The sequence below is a fragment of the Musa acuminata genome, chromosome BXJ1-8 (assembly GCF_036884655.1).
Source record: "Musa acuminata AAA Group cultivar baxijiao chromosome BXJ1-8, Cavendish_Baxijiao_AAA, whole genome shotgun sequence".
In the NCBI taxonomy this organism is placed as follows: Eukaryota; Viridiplantae; Streptophyta; class Magnoliopsida; order Zingiberales; family Musaceae; genus Musa; species Musa acuminata.
The window spans coordinates 8894586-8916698 of record NC_088334.1 but is presented as its reverse complement, the minus strand read 5'-3'; the positions used below and the strand labels follow the sequence as shown (position 1 = coordinate 8916698).

The window sequence follows — 22113 nt, the reverse complement described above, 5'->3', positions numbered from 1 at the left end:
GCCAAAGGACACCCTAAGACTTGGATCACGAATCCAACGGTGGCCGAAGCCGCTGCCATTTGCCATCGAACCAGCGTGTCGGCCCTGCAGCGTCGTGTAGCGTGGGTTGCTCACGTGAAGCTAGAAGCGAGTAGCAGCAAGGTCAGCGAATTGTACGGCCGACACAGCGGACGAGGAGGAAGCGGATGCAGGGCTATCCCGGTACTTCACGTGAGAACGCGTTCTTCTTCGTTGAACATTAGGTTGATTATTACCACGACAATTACAGGTTGAGAGAAAGAGAGAGATAGCGTGAGAGAACTGATGTTAATATAAATGAGAGTTATGAGAGTGCTCCGTCCCCCCACGCTGTAGTCTCCCTGCCCTGACTACTTGGTACACTTTTCCCACTCTTCCAAGTCTTCTTCTTTCCTTCGCCTTTCTCCTTTTTCTCGTTTCGGATTTGATTTCCCGCTCTTTGGTTGTCCTTTTCGTGTATTACAGGGGGAACAGAGCCGGGCCATAACCGGAGAACTTGGGTCACCGCTTGCGGTGGACCGGTGAGCGGATGGGACGCGCCGCGAGGTGGCTCCGGGGGCTCCTGGCGGGGAAGAAGGCCGACCGCGGCGAGCGCCCGGCGGAACACAAGGAGAAGCGGAGGTGGGGCTTCGTGACATCGTTCCGGGAGAAGGAGCGGCGGCCGCAGCAGCGGAGGGGAGAGCCTCCGCGGCCAGCGGCCTCCGAGGAGCGGAAGGGGCCGCACATGGACGCGCCGAGGCCGTATCGGGCGGCAGCCGCGCCAGTGGTGAACGAGGAGGAGCAGAACAAGCAGGCGATCGCAGTCGCGGCCGCGACTGCGGCGGTGGCCGAGGCCGCGGTGGCCGCGGCGCAGGCGGCGGCCGTGGTGGTGAGGCTGACGAGCAGCGGGCGGCCTGTGACGGGGCTCGTCTGCGGGAAGCGGGAGAAGTGGGCAGCGGTCAAGATCCAGTCTGCATTCCGTGGTTATCTGGTTAGTCTTCCCCCCTTTCTCTTCCCTTCTCTCGATATCAACTCGAAGAGTGAGGGAAAAATTACTGAAAGTTTCAATTGAGAACACTTCGCAACGATTGGAACCATAAAGTTCGAAGTTTGATGTGAATCTACAAGAAAATCCGCTTCTTTTCCATCTTAAGCTCTTCATTTTCTTTATCATATTACATCTTTTTTGTGTGAACTGAGTGTATCATTTGGAGTTACTGCTCGAAGCTGCAAGATGCGATTTCACCCCCAAATTGCACTCCATTGATCTCGGATTAACTAAGCATTTGGATACTTGCACGCCATGGGTAAAGCTTTGGCCTGTGATTCCAATGGCTCCTTTTACCTCAAAGTTGCCATCTTTTTGCATCGCAGACCTTCCCTCCTTTTAGTTGGCTCAAGCTCTCTCTCTCTCTCTCTCTCTCTCTCTCTCTCTCGCAGAGGGGAAAGTGACACGGTTCATTTAAGCATAGCTCTTTTGCTCCGTCGCTTTAGCTTTTGCATTTATAGTATCATCTCACGGTGGTAATAGCCACAAATGGACTTAGAATCATAGCCGCCTTCTTTGTCATAGGGTTCGTCTCTCGTGTTTGCAATGATCACTGTGACGCCATGAATTCTCTGGTCCTGTCTGAGAAAGATGGCTATTTTTTGGGCTTGATTCCCTACTCACAACTAGTGCGGTATCAACGCGCCAATCCGATTTCTTCAGCAAATGAGCCTATTTCCCTGTTTGCTGAAATTTATTGCATATTTTTTTGGGTTAGATGACTGATTAATCGGTTCTGCGAAGGCAAGGAGAGCACTGAGGGCGCTGAGAGGGCTGGTGAAGCTCCAGGCGTTGGTCAGAGGCAACATCGTGAGGAAACAGGCCGCAGAGACTCTGCGATGCATGCAGGCGTTGGTGCGAGTCCAGGCCCGAGCTCGGGCCTGCCGAGCCCTCCGCTCCGAGAGGAGCAGGCCTGAGAAAGCTCCTCGACCTCATGCTGTAAGTCTTCTTCTCCGATCCCTGTTCTTCTAATCGTCGTTCCTTTTCCAGTTCGATCGCTCCGGAGTGTTTGCCTTTTTGCGTTCAGGGTCCTCCAACTCCTGAGAAATACGAACCGAGTGTTCGAACAAATGCCACTGATAGGTCCTGCATGCTCAAGGTAAATCTCAGTTCTTGAACCCTGGTGTTGGAGGTTGCGTGAGTGATCGCTTCATGCTGCTGTCGTCTGCAGAGGAACTCTTCGAAGCCCGCTGGAAGGGACGCAGTCGATTGCGACAGAGCAGATATGGCAGCATGGAACTGGCTGGATCGGTGGATGGAGGAGAGGTATTGGGACAGTCGAGAGGCCGCCAAGAAGGCAGGAAGCTTCGCGTCCATGGACGACGAGAGGAACGCTAAGATCCTGGAAGTAGACCCTGGGAAGCCACAATTCCGCCAAAAGAGGAGCAGCCACCACCAGCACTCGTGCTCCAGCTTGACCTCAGAGCACAACAGCCGCGGCTTCACGGCCGCCGCACCAGACTCGCCCTCGAAGGACTCCACCACCCTGCACCACTCTGTTCCCAGCCCTTCCTCCGTCGACATGCAGCAATGCCTGGGCTCCCTCAGGTTCCCGATAGAGTCCGGCGTCGGTGAAAGCCCGCAGTTCTACTCTGCCTCATCCCTCCCCGGCAACGCGAGGAAGGGCCTCTTCACGCCTTCGCGGAGCGAGTGCTCGCGCAGCCTCTTCAGTGGATACGCAGACTACCCGAACTACATGGCCAACACGGAGTCGTCGAGGGCGAAAGCGCGGTCTCAGAGCGCACCGAAGCAGAGGCCCGAGAGCGAAAAGCCTGGTTCTCTCAAAAGATCATCAGCTCAAAGCTCGTCTTCTCTGCGCGCCAAGTTCTCGAGCAAGGCCTACCCTGGATCAGGCAGGTTGGACAGGTTAGGGATGCCTCTCAGAATCTGATGACCTCGAACACAAAATCCTGCTTCACAGATTCATGGCTGTTCTTGAATGATGTCAAACTAACAATGTCATCTTGTATCTATCTAGTTCAAATCTGTGATTTCCTCGAGTCAACAGTGTTGATCCAATTAAAATCAGAGGACAAAGCAGGTCGGGGGTTTGAATGGTGTCGGTGGGGGATTGCCGGCTACTCCACGTTCTCTCCATTAACGAGGCATTCAATCGAGCGACTGCTACCTGATCGTGCCATTCCACCAATTCCAATGCTTTAGTGTTTCCCCAGGCCTTTGTTTGTTCCATGGAAGCAAGTGACTGTAATCTTACGAGTCCAATCGCGTGGATCCGACGGCCCCGTGGAAGGAAGAAGGGACTCCTCGTCTCCACCGCACTCCTCTGCCTCCCCACCTCCGAGTACGTACGCGTGGATGGATGGCTGCTGTTCGCGATAGGTTTGGCGTAGCTGTTGGGTCCAAAGATTACCGAGTGTGTTCTTCGCAACATGGTCAGCGACCTCACACCGGCTATTAGGAGCGGTGGCAGCGGCCGTGCGTGTAGATCGTCCTTATCGATACGTGTTCCGGAGGGGGAGGGACCAAAATAGAATGCAACGCTGGCTCAAGCCGTCGGCGACAACACCGGCATGGAGGTGACTTGGAATGTAGCGCTCCACGTTCTGATCCATGGCCATGGAACAGGGGCTATCTGTTGTTACCGCCGTTGGTATTGGGACGGTGAATTGTGCGGAGGGGATGAGTCTTTAATTTAGTTATCATTAGTCAACTTAAACTAAAAGATATTTCAATAATAATATCAAACTCGTAAAGTCTCATAATATAAAGAGCACTTAAATCAAGATATATAAAGAGTACTTAAATCAAGATCTATATGCCACCATCAAAGTCTATAAAGAGTCATATTTTTAACTAAGCTAAGAGTATTTATAATTTTTATTAAGGTTTTTTTAATATTCTTCTAATTTTCATCGTATCATTAATAAATAATTATTTTATCTCTTCTAACAATATATAGTATATGCTCAATAATACCTAATTATTCATAAATAAAAATATATTTTTATTTTTATAACTCATACATACATCTTAATATTCTCATCTTAGTAAGACATATTTCTTATGTCTAACACTCATATCAAAAAAAATTATTATTGATCTAATAACTATTTTATAATTTTTTTATTCACAAAGCTATTTGATGATCTCAAACGACCCTAAATTAAAAGATATTAAAATATCTAAAGCATGCATAATATTTTATATAATAATAAAATTATAAAGATATCAATATCAATTAATAATAAAGTAATAATTAATTGATGGTGATTATATATATATATATATATATATATATATATATATATATATATATATATATATATATATATATATATATATATATATGATTTTAAAGATTTATTAGAGCATCTCTAGTTCATTAAGGATTGAACTTGCTTGTCATAATTTATCTACTCCAATGAGCAATCTACCATAATGCTGGTGAACTGGTGTACTATGGCTGGTGAATCAGCATGGCCTGATATACAGGTCGATGTCGAGAGCTCGCAATAGGGAGGGGAGGGGGGCTAGGTGCCGAGATTGATCTTGTCCACAGGTCGGGGTACCAATGCTGTTTGAGGAGGATACGTCTCTCAATCGGGGTGGTTAGACATTCAAAGGCGACCGTGCTCTTGTATACAAGGCCCTTGTCGGGTGGTTCCCGATTTTGGCCCTTTGACAACTAAGTTAGCGATTGTTCTTCCTCTCTCTATTTTATCTCCCCTTGGCCAAATGCCGATTAGGGTTTTTATACTACTGTATGAGGGTCGATCGTACATAGGTTTAGCATGACAATTGATCCCCAAGAGGTGAGGAGGTACCTTCATGCGGTCGTCGTCCCGGAATGCACGGAACAACGCCATACCATGTCGTCTCAAGCTTTTCGAGACAAGATGTGCCAAGGAGTGTCTTGGTACGGATCTTGTTTGACGTATGAAAGTACTCCTAGTGTTGACTTGGTGAGGGTGTGGTGTGCGTCATGGCTGGGACCCAAAATATGCCTCATCACATAACAAAATAATTGAGATAATCGATCGTTTGTCAATAATAATAATAATAATAATAATAAATAATAATAATAATAATAGTTTTAAGAAAAAAAAAATCTAGATGGCCACCCGAGTGCATAGTTTAATTGAAGTTAATTTTATGAGGAATTTGACTTTGAATGGCAGATGGATGGAACCACCGATGGCAATCAAATGAAGCTCCGGTGTACTAAAACAACATCTCGTATCTATTCTACCCACCCTCTTCTTTAGCCATTAATATTATTAAGATAAACATAACTTTGTGAATTGGAGCATAGGTCGATCAATTGATTATAGGATTTAAAAGTATGTATAAAATTAGTGCATCGTATCCATATCATATCTCTTTTCTTTTGACACATTGCGACAGTATACCAAATCCACTTAGCCACTCATCCGATGAGTTTAACACCTAATATAATTGAATTAAAAAGAATACTATCTCAAATTAAAATTATTTTTCAACTTAAATTTAATCTTTTAGTAACTTCATTCTATTTTGATTACATTTTCAGGTCAATTTCTTTAAATAACTATCATGTATCAATCTTTTAGTGCTATTGAACCAATCATGATAAGGAATCCAAGATAGTATTGTTGTTACATAAGAAATGAACCATAACAGGTCTATTTCTCCTCAACCGATGCTGTGCCTTGTACCTGTGCACAACATCAAGAAATAGATGCAACAGTCTTAACATGATCCATGTCATGGTCTCATCTGTGCAAGAAAAAGAAGGCATACTTTAATGGAAGAATCCAAGAAATCTGAAACAGTCTGCTGTGGTGGTGACTGCCAATATAGCAGAATCACGAGGCTCATATGATTCATGGCAGCCATCCACCCGTCACCATCGAAAAACACCTTTATCAAAATTATAAATAAAAATAATTATTTTTAATTAAATTATAAATATTTTTAACTAAATAATTATAAATCTCAATCTCGACAAAATATTTTAAGTCGTAAATGATTATCGATCTTATATATAACTTTTTCTTTTCTTTTTTTGCATTGATCGATAATTGGGACATCAAAAGGTTTGATGCAGTATGGTGATAATTAATCCACTGATGCGTTCAGAAATTGCCATTATTTGGTAATTAAGTAACTGTTTATGTAGTGATTAAAGTAACGCTTCAGCCACCGCGACGTGTACGATTGATTTCATACACCGCACATGAATTAAGCTGTTCCAGTGCTCCGCGACCCGGGAGTTCTGTACGTTGTTACGGCTACGTGTCAACAATTCTTTGGCCACACGGCCGGTCACGTTCGAGGTGGTACGGTTTCGCGTCGCTCTTCTTGGCGCTACTGCGATCCACCCATTCCTTTCTATCTAAATCGAAGGCTCTCTCCTCCCTTTGTTTCGCTTAGGGTTTCGTGGTCTCGGATTATGAATCGAGGGGATCGGATCGATTAGGGCTAGGTTAAGGGTTTCCTTCTCCGATTACAATTCGTCGATCTTGAGGATGGCGACGGCGAGGTCTTCGAACCCGGGCGGGAACGCCAGCGTCGACGCTGCTCCGCTACTCGGCACCCAGAACGGCGGCAGACGGTCCGGGCGGCGCGGTGGACTCCTCCGCGCCGCCTGGTTCTTCCGCCGGACGAGCAGCCGGCAAATGATGCGGGAGCCGTCGATGATGGTGCGGGAGACGGCGGCGGAGCATCTGGAGGAGCGGCAGACCGACTGGGCTTACTCCAAGCCCGTGGTGTTCCTCGACATCCTCTGGAACTTGGCGTTTGTGGGCGTGGCCGTTGGGGTGCTCATCCTGAGCCGGAATGAGACGCCGTTGATGCCTCTTCGAGCGTGGATCGTGGGGTATGCGCTGCAGTGCGTACTTCATATGGTCTGTGTTTGTATTGAGTACCGGCGGAGGCACTTACGCGGGGGAGCTATTTTGGACGAGGAAGAGGGTGGGAGTGGAAGGAGCTCGGCTTCAAATTCACCAAGGCGGGTGGGAGAAGCTTCAGAAAATGAGCAAGGCCGATACGATGATAATCCTAGGTAAGGGGCTTAAATGTTGGCTTATACTATAATGCTAACAAACTATTAGAGTTTTTTCCCCTTCTTGTTATGGGCATGCACGTAGAATCATTTTATAGCATGCACATAGAATCATTTTATATATTGGTGGTTTTCTATTGATTTTGAATAAAAGGTATGCTTGTTTCCTTTAATGTTCAATTATTATTATTATCTTGTAATTTACATCGGTTGTCACCGTAGGATATGCGCTGCATGGGCTATCTTTCAGTATGTTAGATTCTCTTTATGGTATGGCAAGAAGATTGTAGGAATGACATGTACTATGTGATTCAACATGAGTAACTGGACAAAGAGACTGACATATCCAACTTTATTGTCTGGTAATTGGCATGACTTGTTATTGTAAAAGATCATTTTGATTGTGAGACTAATTCTATTATGATTTTTTATCCTTCCATAGAAACAGTTTCATAAATTGATACCAGTGAACTGAGAAGCCTCAAAATACGGAAATGTTCAAACGTGAAAACAATGCATTTTCCAAACCTCATTTCAGGATAATAATGTTCCCAGATATCAACTTCTTTCTTTTCTTTCTGGGGCTTTGTTGCTTGTTCGTGAAAAAACCATGAGAGTAAAGAAAAAAAAATCTATTTTCTTGGTCTTCATTGATTCTTCACTCATGTATTCTTTGTCACATTTTGGTCCTCTATAACCATTCTTATTGTTATCTATAGTCATGGTTGAATTGAGTTTGATCAGTTTAAGGGCTGATTGCTTAAAATAGAACTCCAAAAGGCAGTTTTGGTGCAGGAATAGCAATACAGAATGTAAAATATGTGTTCCTGAATATATCTGAAGCTGTATGAACTTGGATTTGTGAAAGATAAAGGGTCTAGTGTCTCTCTGATTTAATGTTCTTTTCTGTTTTCATTGTTTAGAAGACTAGTCTGACGGTAGTTGCATTGGTCGGAAGCACGAAAAAATACCCTTTCAGAGAGGTGTATCACCACGTATATCTGACTCTCCTTTATCTGTAAAGTGATAGGAATCCCATATATTGGCTGCCTTTGTCTATGCTTTGTTTCTAATTGTCGCTTCCAAAATATGCTGAGGAGGCAATGAAATATCCTACCGCATGTGTTTGCTTCGTAGTAGCCATACATGCAATTATCACCTGATTGCTGCATAGATTTTTTTTAGTTTTAAAAGACTTAAAAATATGGAAGTAAATTTATTAACTTAGTTAATAATTTACATCTATCTAAATTTTGATATATGATGTCCGCTATAACTTGCCACTTTATTTTTGCTGGAATGGCAAGTCTTGATGCTGTAAGCTGCACCGTGTTGCGATTTAACTCTAACACTTGTATTGCAAATAGATCCCCACTCTAAGAGGACAAGGGCCATAGTTAGGAATAAATGTCCCTTGTAAATTATCAGATTTGTATGTCTTCAGATGCTTAACCTTTGTATCTTTTAGGGATACAAGACTATCTCAAGTTTGTATGTCCTTTTAATCATGAATACCATGCTTACTTTTTGATCACGTCTTTCGTTACCTGTTTTGGCAGTTGTATAAAGCATCTGGAATCAGTAAATACAATGTTCTCATTTATATGGTGGATTATTGGATTTTACTGGGTATCTGCTGGAGGCCAAGCGCTGACCCGTGATGCACCCCAACTTTACTGGTTTTGCTAAAATATAGATATTTTTTTCTTGTCATTTTTAAACTCTAGTATTGAATAACTATGCACCTTTCTTGTTTGCAGGCTGTGCATAGTTTTTCTGGCGTTTGATGTGTTCTTTGTCGTTTTCTGCGTTGCTTTGGCGTGTGTGATTGGCATAGCTGTTTGCTGCTGTCTGCCTTGCATCATTGCGATTTTGTATGCCATTGCTGATCAGGTGTGCCACCTTTATGCTTTCATATCTATATCATGTTGTAATGTTGTATCTACAGCCTTTGCTTGATGAATGTGACTTGGAGCAATTTGTTAAGACCTAAAATTTATTTTCTTGTCAGAGTAATTTCATCCATAATGAAGATAAGGATTGAAAAATAAACTATTGTATGTAACTGGAATAAATTAATAGATGCCCTTATCTCTTAAATTTGTTGCAGTTGTCATTTATGTGGTAATTGTATGATCTGGATCTGATTTAGTAAAATTACAGGCGCCAACCCCAGTTAATACTTCATTGTTATTGTATTATCATTAGTGTTTTTTTTGTTTTTCTTGCACGCCTAACTTTTCTTGTTAGGCAATAGTCTTTGTAGTTTCATTGACGTGTTCTCCATCTTATATTAATTTGCCTTTTTTATGGCACATGAGGTTCCTTGTCCAATACCTTTTTAATAAAATATTCAAATTATTGTAATGCTAACTGCTGGACCAGCTTTACATGGGTTATTTTTCTAAACATCTGTCCGATAATTGGTTTTTTTGTAATTACTAATGGGGGATATGGAGATTTATTTTACCATCATGACAAGGGTGTACATTAGTATGCTGCATGTTGTGTCTGCTGGCCATATCTACAATTTTTTCTGTGGTACTTATGGCATGCTGTGCCATCGTAGTTCTTGGATTATATTTTGAGGCATGAGAAACAATATCCAATATGCCATGTGGTTGATGGGAGCATATGGTGCGGTAGTGTGGCAGCTCAATCCATGAATTTATGATGTCTAGTATGTGATGCATTCATTTCACTTCCAAGACAGGAAGGGGCATCTGAAGATGATATAAGCCAACTTTCAAAGTACAAATTTCGTAAGATTGGAGATTCTGAAAAAATTGATGAGATTTCAGGACCTTTTGGTGGAATCATGACAGAGTGTGGCAGTGATCCACCCATTGAGCGCACTCTTTCAGCAGACGATGCTGTAAGCTTTCCTGTCTGTCTACTCTTAAGATTTACATTTTTTACTTCCAGTTACTTTGCTTAATCATGTATGGATTTATTATTAGTCAGGCACCTAAGAATTCAGAGTAAGTAAAATTCTCTAAATACTTGTAGATCTCAATGAGAGTTGTAAGTGCGAAGATACTACTACTGGTTGATTCTGTTAATATCTTAATTTTTTTGTTTTTCTAAGACCTGGTGTTCTCTCTACTCTATTTGTCACTTGCAGTTAAGCTCTCATGGATCATCTTTATTTTATTAGCACTATAATGATGTAAAAAATAAGGGCTCCTCTGTATGAAGAGTCTTTATGCTATTAGTACTGTAATCATGGGGACTTCTCTTCATCCAACTTTTCTTGTGAACCTCTGCGTCTTACTTTACACTTACTAAACATGAAAACATTTCCAAGAAAGAGAGGTTTCTGTAATCTTTTGATGCAGTTTACATCACCACAGTTTTGTTCGTCGTCAGCAACTTGCATGTTTTAGAGTGCCTGTAATACTCTTTACACTCCAGATTAGTATTAGTTTGATTTGAGTACCCTTCTCCCACCAATGTCATCTGATTGTTTATATAAGCTCCTAACAGTATGTAGGTTTGACCATGATTTGGTACTGTCGTTGGAAGTGATATCATCCAAAGCTTTGGACGGATATTTCACTTTGTTTCGAGTGCCTCTTTGCAGTCAGTGTCGGTATTTCATGAGATTTTATCCATTTTAAATTCAACATATTTCAAGGGAACCAACCGATGTTAACTTATCCAAAATATTGTATCTAGTTATATTCTATCGTTGATTTGTTTGGGTTATATCTGTTTTGTTAATTTGATAGCTTGAAATTATGAGCTTTATTTTCTTGCATGAAAGCCAATGCCACCAGTCTGTCTCCTCTACCTGCAGGAGTGCTGCATCTGCCTCTGTACCTACGAGGATGGTGTAGAGCTGCGTGAACTCCCATGCGGGCACCATTTCCATTGCGGCTGCATAGATAAATGGCTGCACATAAATGCGACTTGCCCGCTCTGCAAGTTTAACATAATAAAGAACAACAACCACGGAAGGGAGGAGGTATAGATGATGCCTGCTTATGCGATATGTTTGTTATTTGCCTACTTAGCTCGCAATTCGAAGTGGACTCTGTATGATTGCAAAAGAAAAAGAAACAGAAACCTCATGTTTTGTGTGTTGTGTGCCTAATGTTCATGAATGATATGTTATTTGTGTCAATAGTATAAAACTATGATGTGAAACACGCTTCATCACGAATAAAAGTAGTGTTCAGCATCTGTTTCTTTCTGTTCCTCATTTCAATTACAATGTTATTGGTGTTGCTTCATATTGTTCTCTCCAGTTCAGCATTTCATTGTCAAATAAGATGAGGACCTGCTTCATACTCCATAATCTGTTCTAGCATTTATTTGTAGAATGGTATTTTCAGTACTGATCGACCCGAGTCAATTTGGTCGAATCGGATTTCAGTAGCCTTAAATCAGTTTACCAATTCTGGGTATAGCTCTCGGATAAGAGACCTTTAAATTTTCTGTGTTATCGACGATATCGTATTTCCTTTTATTATCATGCAAGTAAGTATAGCTAATATTTTTGTTATATAATATTATTATATTTGTTAAAACGTGTGTGTTTATTATCTGTAATGAATAAAAAAGACGGGTCCGGCAGGTTCCATATGTTCTGTTATCGTCCTCTAAACTTCCTCCCAAGAATTCGTTGGACGGGGAGGAGGGCGTTTCTTAGAGCACTTATTCTCCGGTAGTCCTCCAAGAATTCGTCTCTTTGGAGGAGGAGGAGGGCATTTCTTGGAGCACTTTGCCTCCACTCGTCGGCGGATAGGATCAATCCTGTCTTCTTCTGCAGCGGTATGGCCGCCGTCGGTGACTCCTCTCGACGCGTCTCCTACAGCCGTCCTTGTCTAGGCTGGCTGGTTGGCTGGCTGGCGCCGACTTGGATATGGCTGCGGCGATCCGGTACGTTTCCGCTGAGCTTTCGTTTCTTGTCGCTGCTTTCGTTCCGGTTCTTGGAGTTCTTGGTGTGATGACCTTACGCGGTGGGATCCGGAACCTTTAATCCGAGATTTCGTTTCTTGGTTCTTGGATGTCGCTGCTTTGGTTTCGGTTCTTGGAGTCCTTTTGGTGTGATCTCAGGCGGAGATTTCGACCCTTGAGAAGATTCTGAGAGTTGTCCTTGGAGGAGGGGGGAGGGGCTGGATTACCCGATCATGGTAAGGATATTAGCTCTGTTCACGATTTCTCATTGCTTTCTTGTCTTGAGACATCCGCTGCACGAGTGCTACGATCAAGCATGTTTTCTTGTCTTGTATACCACATGTGATACCGTGATTAGACATTTCTCATTCGAATTACCCCGCTAAGCCCATCTACTCGTGCTTCTAAGTTCTTGAGATATGTTTGCTGGGGGGGAGGGGGGGTTTGTTCATGAGTTTGCAATGCTATCATGAAACACGGCTGCATGAATGCTACGATCAAGAACGTTTTCTTGTATAATACCATCATGGATCACACCATGATGTTTACAATGCGGTCGGGCATGCCTCATCAGGTACAAAAGTGATGTACCCTTCTTTGCCTATCTGCCTATGCCTCGAGACTTCGGTATCTGCTTATCATTTCTGGTCCGTGTCTTGTTTGGTTGTTCCATTCTCGTGTCATATTATTTGATGGTCAGTCGGCGAGGAGTCTTAGAGAAAGAATAGGTGCAGAATGGGGGGCCAGAATCAGTTTCAGCTGAGCCTTCTCAAATATCGCCGCTTTCATTCTGGTTGTCGAGATGTACTCGTATTTGCGTCATGTATGATGTGCATCATCATAGCATAGCATGCGGTATTTATGGATGCTTTTCTTTAGTCATTCTTGTTGTCAATGCTCATTTCTTGCGTGGCACAAGGTATGAATGATTAGCTTCCGTGCTTGATGCCGACATGGCCTCTGTGAGATGAAAATATTAATTCAGAATTTTTGTATTTTCGTGCAATCAACCTTTTTAGGAGCTAGTGATACAAGGAAGTACGTACTGGATAGAGCTGTTATAGTTTTGTAGATGTGTTGTCGGAATTTAGTTCCTATTTTATTGCTACTGATGCAAATTGTCATGGAGCGTAAAAAGGGAATATGATTCATTTTACATATATCGATATGTAATTATGAATTAACATATTGATGGATTGACTATATATGTGGTGAGCCTCTTTATATATGAGTGGGCTTCATAACTATTCTGATCTTAAAAGGGGAGTGGTGGGTAGCATAATCATACCGTAATATCATGACTAAAGTATATTTACAGAAAAGGATTCTTAGAAAGAAAAAAATAATCAAACCAGTTATTCAGAATCTATTACTGGTCGAAAAGGATATGCTCACAAGTGAGATACTGAATAAGTTTTTACTTAGCAGCAACTAACTTCTGATTGTGGTTTCTTTTTCTATTTTGTAATATAAACTGTTCATCATAATGATCGTTCAGACTTCTCAGCTGACTATAGTAACGTTTGTTCGATTATGGTAACTCATGTAACATTCAGATGTGAACTTAGTCATCTTAGACGTCTGGGTCCTCTACTTTCTGGATGCAGAAAATTTGGAAAAGGCTTGTTCTCTTTGCCATGCTAGCGAAGGCCCTGAATGCAGTCACTGAGAAAGAAGACATTTTATCGATATGCCAGGAGCATCCTGAAGGCAGTATGCGTACACTGTTCGGCAACTGTTATTTGGAAAACACCTGGTATGTTCTAATAAACTAGAACTTCAATAGCTAACCATATGTTAACTACTGCTATTGTCTTAAGGCCAAATCAATCCATTTTCGTCATGTCTATAACCCATTCCTGTTCAAGAATCACCGTCAAAAGTGACTTATTGTGCAATAATGTGTTCCTGACAAATTTTAGTAAAATCAGGAAAGGCTGTCAAACGCCAAAATTTTTTTTTTTATAAATGTACAGAGGTACAAACTCTCAAACGCCAAGAGAACGAAGTACCAAATCGACTGATCACCGCTCAATTCCTGCTGCATGTTTTTGCCTAAGCAAAATTTCTTCTTTCAGAACAAAAAAAGCTGCCTACATCTCCCACACGGCTATCCTCCACTAAAGAGGTTGAGGATAATACACACATACAAGTAGTTCTTGCGGTTAAAGCATAATTCAATATAAAAAATACATTCAAGAATTTTATTTTCTATTTAGTTGTTAATTATTATAACACTGAACGGTTTGCATGCTGAAATACCCTCCATTATGTAGCCAAAAATTTCCATGAGCTTTGCAGGTTTTACTTTTTCTTATGTTTATTTCTAGCCTTTACCGTCTTTTCTAGGTTTCTTATCCGTTGGCTGATAACAGAAGACGAAGATAGCCTTCTGGCAGGTGTGTTAGTTTGATCGGAGTCCTTTGCTGGTGGTAGTGGAGAGGCTGCCGGTAAGATTGGCTTGGATGCACCAAACAAGGTAAAGTTTGGTTGAGCTGCAGATTTGGTGGGTTCAGGAACTGAATCAGGGAGATTCAGGAACTTCCTCACCCGTATAAGTCTAAGCACTGTCAACAAGTCAAAAAACAAATTATATTTATGTGGGTTTGGCTACCAAACCTGTAATGGCAGAGAAGCAACAAAGGATCATAAAAAAAACAGAACTACATGAAAGGGCTGGCTTTTATACAACTCACCAAAGCCATACCCAAGTGAGAAAAGGTTTGACGTAATCCAGTAACAGAAGATGGCCTGGAAAAGACAAAAAGTTAATTAGAACATCACTACATGGATAAATAAAATTCAAAAGATGGAATCATGGTATAACAGCAGTTAGCGGGATTTCGAGCTTTGAACTCATTCAGAACCAAAATAAATAAAACACTTTCTTTTTCTGGCAAATGGTAAGTGGTGTACACTTTCATCTAAAGCATCATCAAACTGATAGAGAAGATATTTGTTCTATAATAAAGAAACGATTAATGGTTTTAAGTTTTAACAAGATTTCAATAGGTGTATTACCTTTGGGAAGTTAGCAGTAAACGGGACGGTCATAAATGCAAGAACTCTGGAGAAGTTCTTCATGGTATTCGCCATAGGATTTCCTTCCATTCCTTCTTGCATGTTAAGCTGAATGGTCAGAAAGTTACCTCAGTTTGCCTAAACTAGAACTAAGAATCATACAAAGCCAAACTAACAAAAATATTCTACTCAAATCAAATTTTAATGTTTCATCCTTTGATATCACAACATCATTATGAGAGGCTACCAAAAAAAGGATCAACATGGACCATAAAAACCACATTGTGACCCACAAATTAAGCCCATGACTATGCCAAAGAACCCATACGACACTCGGACGTGTAGAAAGATACCTCACTGGCCTCAGGATAACCATATCAAATCAATTATCCAACAAACAAAGACCAAAGAAAAGTTGGAGAGCCATGAAGTAGATTTTGTTTGGAAATGAAAAACAATATAAAATTGAGATTACACAAACAAAAGAAGATTCTAAATTCAATGAAGATTACTTTATCCCATTCAGACAGAGGTAGATACTATTGAAGGTGGAGGGCAAGAAAACAAATAAAATTAGAAAGCTTAATTACATTATCCATGACAATAATGGGTTTGTTCTGTTTGTTGAGTGCAGATACACAAGGAATAGGTCAACTATATTCAATGAAGCATTTGCCATTAGGGAAGGCCTGCCATATGTGTGAGAAAGGAGGGTGCAAATGATACGATGGAGATAGACGTAGAATCTCTGATCAAAAATAAAAATTTATGCTATAATTTGGGCATGTTTGTCGAACATAGAACCACACATGTATTTAAAGAGGAAAATCGATCAGCTGATTGGCTAGCTAACTTTCCCACACACAGTAGGATCAATAAGATATATAAAGTTCCCCCTTGAACTGAATATTGATATGCTCTGATCTTAGGGGCACTCTATAAACTCATTTGACACAGTAAGATAGCTTTCTTTTCGTTTTTAGAAAAAAAATAAATAAATAACATGCTGGCACAAGTTGTACCAATCAACAAAGGTCTCAGTCAAGCAAGAAGTATATGTACCTTATCTTGACAAAGAGTGAACTAGAAAACATAAAAGAAAGCCCAATAACTTGGCCGGCCAAAATGTCCCTCTTAGACCAATTGACAACTTATATGTAAGATTTAGAGAAAAGCCAGTCACAAAGACTACATATAAAACATTACACTTAAACAACAGATTTTATAATTCAGATACATATGAGTCAACAAAATACTAAGTTGTCCAATTAATTATCCACTAACATACTTTCCATGTAATGATAAGCATTGTAGGAAGTTACCTCCGCAGTTGCTAAGAAGGTCAATCCCGTTAGCGCTGGAAGCATGTACTGAGGATCGGGCGTTGTCAAATCAGTAAACCAAAATGCCCCACCTCCTTTAAAAGAAGGAACTTTCTCAACCATGTTTGAGATCTATAGGAAACAAAAACAAATTAACCTATCTGTAAAGCATTAGAAGTTTAAAGGTTGAATGTGGCCATGCCAAGCATATATCAAGTAGTTCCCACAACAAAAAACTTCCTTAAATGAGGTCAATAAACTTACAGCTAAAAAGAAACTGATAAAAATTGGCCCTTGGATAAGAAGTCCCTTCAATGGAGTAAATGGTGTAATCCCATGCCTAGAATCACCAACAAAAAGCACATAATAAGCAATTAGACAATGTCATCTAAAGAGAAAACAAGTTCACTGTTTAATAAACCAAAGATGATGTGAAAACCCATGGCAAAAAATGAAAATTTGATAAACTGAATATTCATGAGAAACAAGCCATGGCACTACACGATTTGTCATGAAACTTATGCACTATGTGACATCAGCCCTATTATTTATTATATGTAGCTAAACTATAGCATAACCTTGAGTCCAAGTCTATATACTACTTGTGTTTTTCATACTTTAACAAAATCAATGAACAGATAAAAGAAATTAAGCACAAAAAACTGTAATAGCACAAATAGCCATCATATGTGGTTGCTGGTATGGAATCTTGCTTCAATATAGGTTTTAAAATATCAAATTTGACAAACTGCCACCTAATCAGCATTCTTGAACTCTTGTAGCTACTGAGATATTCATTTACTCAATACATGCCCATGAATCAGAAACTTAATTCAACTCCAGTTAGTTTTCAAGGTTTACAAATATAATATTGAACACATTTATTACATGTCTCATTTAAAAAGTGCATTTACTTGCATTCTGGAAAATAAATATTACAAATATAATATTGAACACACCTTTTTGACCTTTTCTTGAGCTCGAGCAATTTCAGAACTTGAATCAATCAACTTGGTTGATTGTTTTAATACTTTAAAAGGTTGGAGCCATGTCAAAAACTTTATATGGTTTAGGCTAAGGGCTTGCTTCAAAATAATCTGAGATCTCTCAATCCCTCATCTTACCATCAGCAAGGTGAGAACCAGCATCAAGAGGATTTGTGGAAGAGTAGTCTCACTAAATGTATTATAAAATATTTTTAAAAGTAGAATTATGAAATATTTTTAAGAACAATTTTCTTTCAATATTAGTAAAACAGTGTAAAGTTTGCAGAGTATAAGTTCCAATCCAAAAGCAGGTTTAAGACCACCTTGGATCAAGTTTTAAGGTGAATGCCCGTTCAATTAACGCTTTAGTTTTATCAAGTTACCATTGGCCTACAAGTTGTCAAGAAAATGCAGCTGTCAAGGAATGTAACTAGAATTGGAGATTACTTTATGTGTGTGTGTGTGTGTGTGTGAAAATATCCTGTTATGGTGGCATAATGGTACCAGCAAGGTATACAGTGCCGCATGCAACTTTCACAGGAATATGCCCTAAATTGCAAGACTAGACATCTGCAAAAATAGATGAACTGTCACCATAGGTCTGGACCAATCATCATCAATGCCTGCCAATTGCCAATCATCCCCCTCTTTTTGTTTTTTTCTCTTTCCCTCTTCAGCCACTACATTTTAAGCCAAGAAAGGGCATCTGGACTAGAAAAACTCTTCCGCTCCGGCAAATTCAAAATACAGGTATTGTCTCCAGTTAGGAAACTTAGTAACTGATTCCAATTCAAACTGACCCAAATCAGAACCAAAAGAAATTTGTTTATATGCCTCCCAGCAACCGATAACTAGAAGTCCTTTCTCTGTTTATCACCATGCACTAGAAGCTAAAGTTTCAATAATGGCTACCATCACAAATAGGTCATATTTCTCTCTTCTTTTCTTATTGTGATTCTCCTATTTCTAGCCTCCACTATAAAGTTGTCAAATTAAGTGCAACTTGCTTGACCACAACTTGTCAAATCTTTAGTTTGGAAACCAGTGACCCAGATAGGTGGTCAGGTTATGCAACACAGTTCTCATTAGCTGACGCACTGTTGTTGCTGTACATTTATGCTCAATTATCCATCACCTTTTCACATTTTGCTACTAACATGTTAACATAATTCTAAGATTTACACTAATGACAAAGTTTCATGTGGTTCTGTGCACTATAAAAAAAGAATATGACATTTTTTGTATTCCAAAGCATGATGCTAATTTAGCAAAGTAAGGAACCTCTTCCTATAGCAGAGGAACGAAAGACAGAACAAGTGATGAAAAAATAAGGCCCTCACTAACAGAAACGTACTTTTGGAACAAAGCTTTCATTCGTTTCTGACCCTCCTGCACTGATTCGGGATCCATTGACTGCAGCAGATTATCAAATAAGTGCATAATGAAAAAAAGGATAAATAAAAAACAAAGAAAAAAATCAAGTAGCAGCAATTGACCAAAAGCATCTATCAAATTTAAGATCAAGCTACGTCGGTGATGATTAAACTATATCCATGTTACAAAAGATTCAGAATATGGTTCATTCTATAGATTAGGCAGTGAATCCATGTTTGGGAGTAAAAACATACATTAATTTGTTCCTTTAGCTGTTCCAACTCTGGTCTCATCACCTGCAACCAAAAAATACGGAAAAATAGATATTTATTTCAAGTTTTTAGTAACTACAAGGTTACTTGCAAAAAAGTGTGATAACCTGATATTAGAAAGTACAAGATAGTACACACAACACTTGTCAATGGAAAAACAATAATGTGTTAAAACTAAAGAAGGTAAGAAAAGAATTATTTGATGGATATGTGTCAAATATTAAGGGTCAAAAACTATGTCATGCTATCAGCTGACATGGTGAGTAGTCGTTAGAGAAAACGAGTTGGTGCTCTGTTAAAGAACTGAATATAGTTATCAAATGTTAACAAAGTGAAGTGAAGGTCAGTATCTGGTGGACGTGTGTCGTTGATGTTACACTTTGGTGGTTGGGTGTTTTGAACTTTTTAAAAATGTTATATCACCTTTACACTCTTTATTTATAACATTTCATATTATATTATGGTTTTCATTGATATCTACGGTGCACTCAATCAAACAGCTCCAACTCACTAATACAATTTTTTCAACAGCATTTCTGAAAACACAAGAAATATGTCTTTATTTATAGGATGAATTCTTAGAACAAAAAACAACCCGACAGAAGCCATTGGCAGTTCCTTCTCAATATATATGTTGGCATATTGCCATAGCCCAATGCTGTGGCAATGATAAGACTATGGCTAAGAGCATCTGTTAAAAATCCCCACGTTGTCCAGCTGTTCCTCACTGTCTCATTCTCCTAAGGCTATTACAGAACAACAACAAGACATAAGGTACCAAAATGTTGGATAGCCTATATTTTCCTGCAACTAGGCTCTATCGAGGACAAAGCAACTAAAGCTTATTATTAATGTTTCTGCTCAAGTTTACTTAGATCTTCATATACTTGTCCTAGCACTAACTGATCCAGTTGACTCACCTCATATAAGAAGAGCATCGATAGATCTCATTTAGACAAATTCATACCACCTAAAATAATTTGTCCTTAATCAGCACAACCCCTGATTATCACAAATGCAAAATACTTTCTTAGTGTCTCATTTTTAGTAATCCCATACATCCAACTCAACACTCTTGTTTCATCATAATTTTTTGTATGTGTTTTCCAACTACCTAACACTTTGATCCACATAGCATACTTGGACTTAGAACTTGCTTATAAAATGTGCTGGGAATATGCGTCAAACATAAAAAAAAGGTGCTAATTTGATAAAACTTAATTGTACAACAACTCAATAATTAGTTGATGAGGTAAGCATAGATAGCACAGTCGATCAGATTTTGCATGTTGATTGACCATAAACGTCAAAATAAAAAAGCCGAATACAAGACATCTAAACTCTAAATAGCACATTAATCTCCAAAAGACGATGGAAATCACCAATCAATAAAAGAGAAATCAGAAAAAACATGAAGCTACGACAAGTTACAACTCACTTACGTTAAGCTTCACCGTGGCCTTCATTTGGTTCAACAAAAGTGGGATGGTAACCCCTCTAATCAAGAGAGTTGTCAGAACAATAGAAGCCCACCTGAGATATATATAGAAAGTATATTACTTCCTGTCAACCCCCCGAAGTCCAAGCACCTTATCGTTGATTAATATCAAGGAAAGACGGGCGAAGGACCCAACCAGTTCAGACCGCTAAAAGAATGGACTGCATCAATCAAGTGCTGCAGAGCTGCCACGGGGAGGAACGAATCAGCCGCCGCAGCTGCTACCTCTCCAGGAAACGGAGTCGGAACCGCCGCAGCGGCCACGGTAGCAGTTTCCAAACTGCTGTCCGACAAAACCTCCGCAACATCCTTGATGTAGATCTCATTCGATCCCTCTGCGCCCGAGGAGTAGCTCCGAAGGAGGCCGGGTTCGAGGCCGAGCGGGAGAGAGAAGCCGAGACTTCTCCACCTGCCAAATCCGGAGACAGATCGGGCAGAGGAGGAAGCGTGGCGACGGGATGGAGTTGGGGGCAAAGGCAGGGGGTTTGAGGGCTCTGTGTATTCGCGGTCGTCGCGGAGGATGTGGGCGAAGGACGGGTGGAAGCGGCGGGTGAGATGGGTGAAGTTGGAGGTGAGGGTTCTCCGGCCGCAAGCCATTCTGGAAAGAAAGATCTGAGGTGGGTTAGGGTTTTGGACGAAAGAGAGGCCGGCGACCAAGAGGAGGGATCTCTTGTTCAGGCTTTATGGTGGCGGCGAGAGCTACGATTTCTGTGCAGGCTTATGGTCGATCTCGCGAGGAAAAATGGGTCGAGCGAACCGGAAACCGTCTGACACATGCCGAACCTACACCGGATCGAGTTAATTGACTCGACAAATTATAATCAAGACGGTCTGTACGACGAGACGGATGCATATGGACATGGATTTGAAATGGGTTCATGACCGATTAAAATGGATGGCAACACACAAATCATATATATGTAGGACATGAATTTGATTACTGTAGATCTTTCCTCGAGGAGGAAGAAAAGGACAGATAGTATTCTTTTCTTTTAGAGCATTTTATTGAACCCAAGTCTTGATCTTATTCTGCGGTCTGTTGTTTTCTCAACAGACTTAAGAAACCCTACAAGCAAGTCGCAGCAGGACTTCTTGGAATTCAACTGCAACCGAAGCATCATACTGAGGCAACAACCAGAACAGATGAATATTCATTTACCGTTCCTGGGAGATTTTTCATCATCATGGCGAAAACGAAGATCAAGAAATGTAGGAGAACAGCGAGAAGACAACTAGTCATACCTGCGCTCCCTTGTCCAAAGTATCCTTCGCCATCTCACCACAGACAAAGCGGCATCCAACTCCCGACTCTTCTTGGCTGATTCTCGAAGAAAACCCCAGAAGAAAATAATCAACAAACAAGAAGAATCCAAGAAGCATACTCTCCAACAGATAGATTAGGGGGAGGAAGAACATAAACCAGGATCATCGCAAGCCCCTCTCCGCATCAGTGGAAAGGAAATCCCCAAGAAGGCGCTCGTGTTCCCACATACAAACATGAATCGCTGCAAAGTCTCCGAGATGGCGACGACGGCGAGGAGCTCTCGCCTGCCCAAGACGGGACTGCCGCTTGGTAAGAACCAGAGAGAGGAGTAGGTTCAACAAGGCGGAGGAGCCTTCTTTCCACCGATGCCTCCGAACCAGAGAGACCGTCTCAAACGAGAGAGAGAGAGAGAGAGAGACGGGGGT

The 22113-nt window shown here is 40.8% G+C and overlaps 3 protein-coding genes across 7 annotated transcripts; 2 read left to right on the top strand and 1 right to left on the bottom strand.

Moving 5' to 3' along the window:
• The first annotated feature begins 225 nt into the window (after positions 1 to 225).
• Positions 226 to 3045, top strand: LOC135587425 (protein IQ-DOMAIN 22-like). Its single transcript, XM_065078828.1, has 5 exons — positions 226 to 375; positions 484 to 988; positions 1790 to 1984; positions 2073 to 2144; positions 2217 to 3045. Exons 2-5 carry the CDS (start codon positions 548 to 550, stop codon positions 2934 to 2936), a joined length of 1428 nt encoding a protein of 475 aa, XP_064934900.1. The 5' UTR covers positions 226 to 375; positions 484 to 547; the 3' UTR covers positions 2937 to 3045.
• A 3335-nt stretch (positions 3046 to 6380) lies between these two features.
• On the top strand, positions 6381 to 11232 carry LOC135587424 (E3 ubiquitin-protein ligase At4g11680-like). The gene is made up of 5 exons (XM_065078827.1): positions 6381 to 7049; positions 8609 to 8728; positions 8810 to 8942; positions 9763 to 9924; positions 10849 to 11232. Exons 1-5 carry the CDS (start codon positions 6514 to 6516, stop codon positions 11020 to 11022), a joined length of 1125 nt encoding a protein of 374 aa, XP_064934899.1. The 5' UTR covers positions 6381 to 6513; the 3' UTR covers positions 11023 to 11232.
• Positions 11233 to 13878: 2646 nt separating this feature from the next.
• LOC103993217 (mitochondrial inner membrane protein OXA1-like) lies at positions 13879 to 22113 on the bottom strand. Of its 5 annotated transcripts, none has more exons than XM_065078825.1 (10): positions 21845 to 22113; positions 21667 to 21742; positions 20369 to 20459; positions 18909 to 18950; positions 18635 to 18693; positions 16559 to 16634; positions 16295 to 16426; positions 14973 to 15080; positions 14648 to 14702; positions 13879 to 14518 (listed from the first exon to the last, which is right to left on the bottom strand). In XM_065078825.1, the coding sequence occupies exons 1-10, from the start codon at positions 21921 to 21923 to the stop codon at positions 14256 to 14258; spliced, it is 981 nt and encodes a 326-aa protein (XP_064934897.1). In that variant the 5' UTR covers positions 21924 to 22113; the 3' UTR covers positions 13879 to 14255. The 5 variants fall into 5 exon arrangements, with proteins under 5 accessions (XP_064934897.1, XP_009411465.2, XP_018685114.2 ...); XM_009413190.3 differs by lacking the exon at positions 21845 to 22113 and adding an exon at positions 20561 to 21207 and having other exon boundaries at positions 21667 to 21723; XM_018829569.2 differs by lacking the exon at positions 21845 to 22113 and adding an exon at positions 20561 to 21546 and having other exon boundaries at positions 21667 to 21718.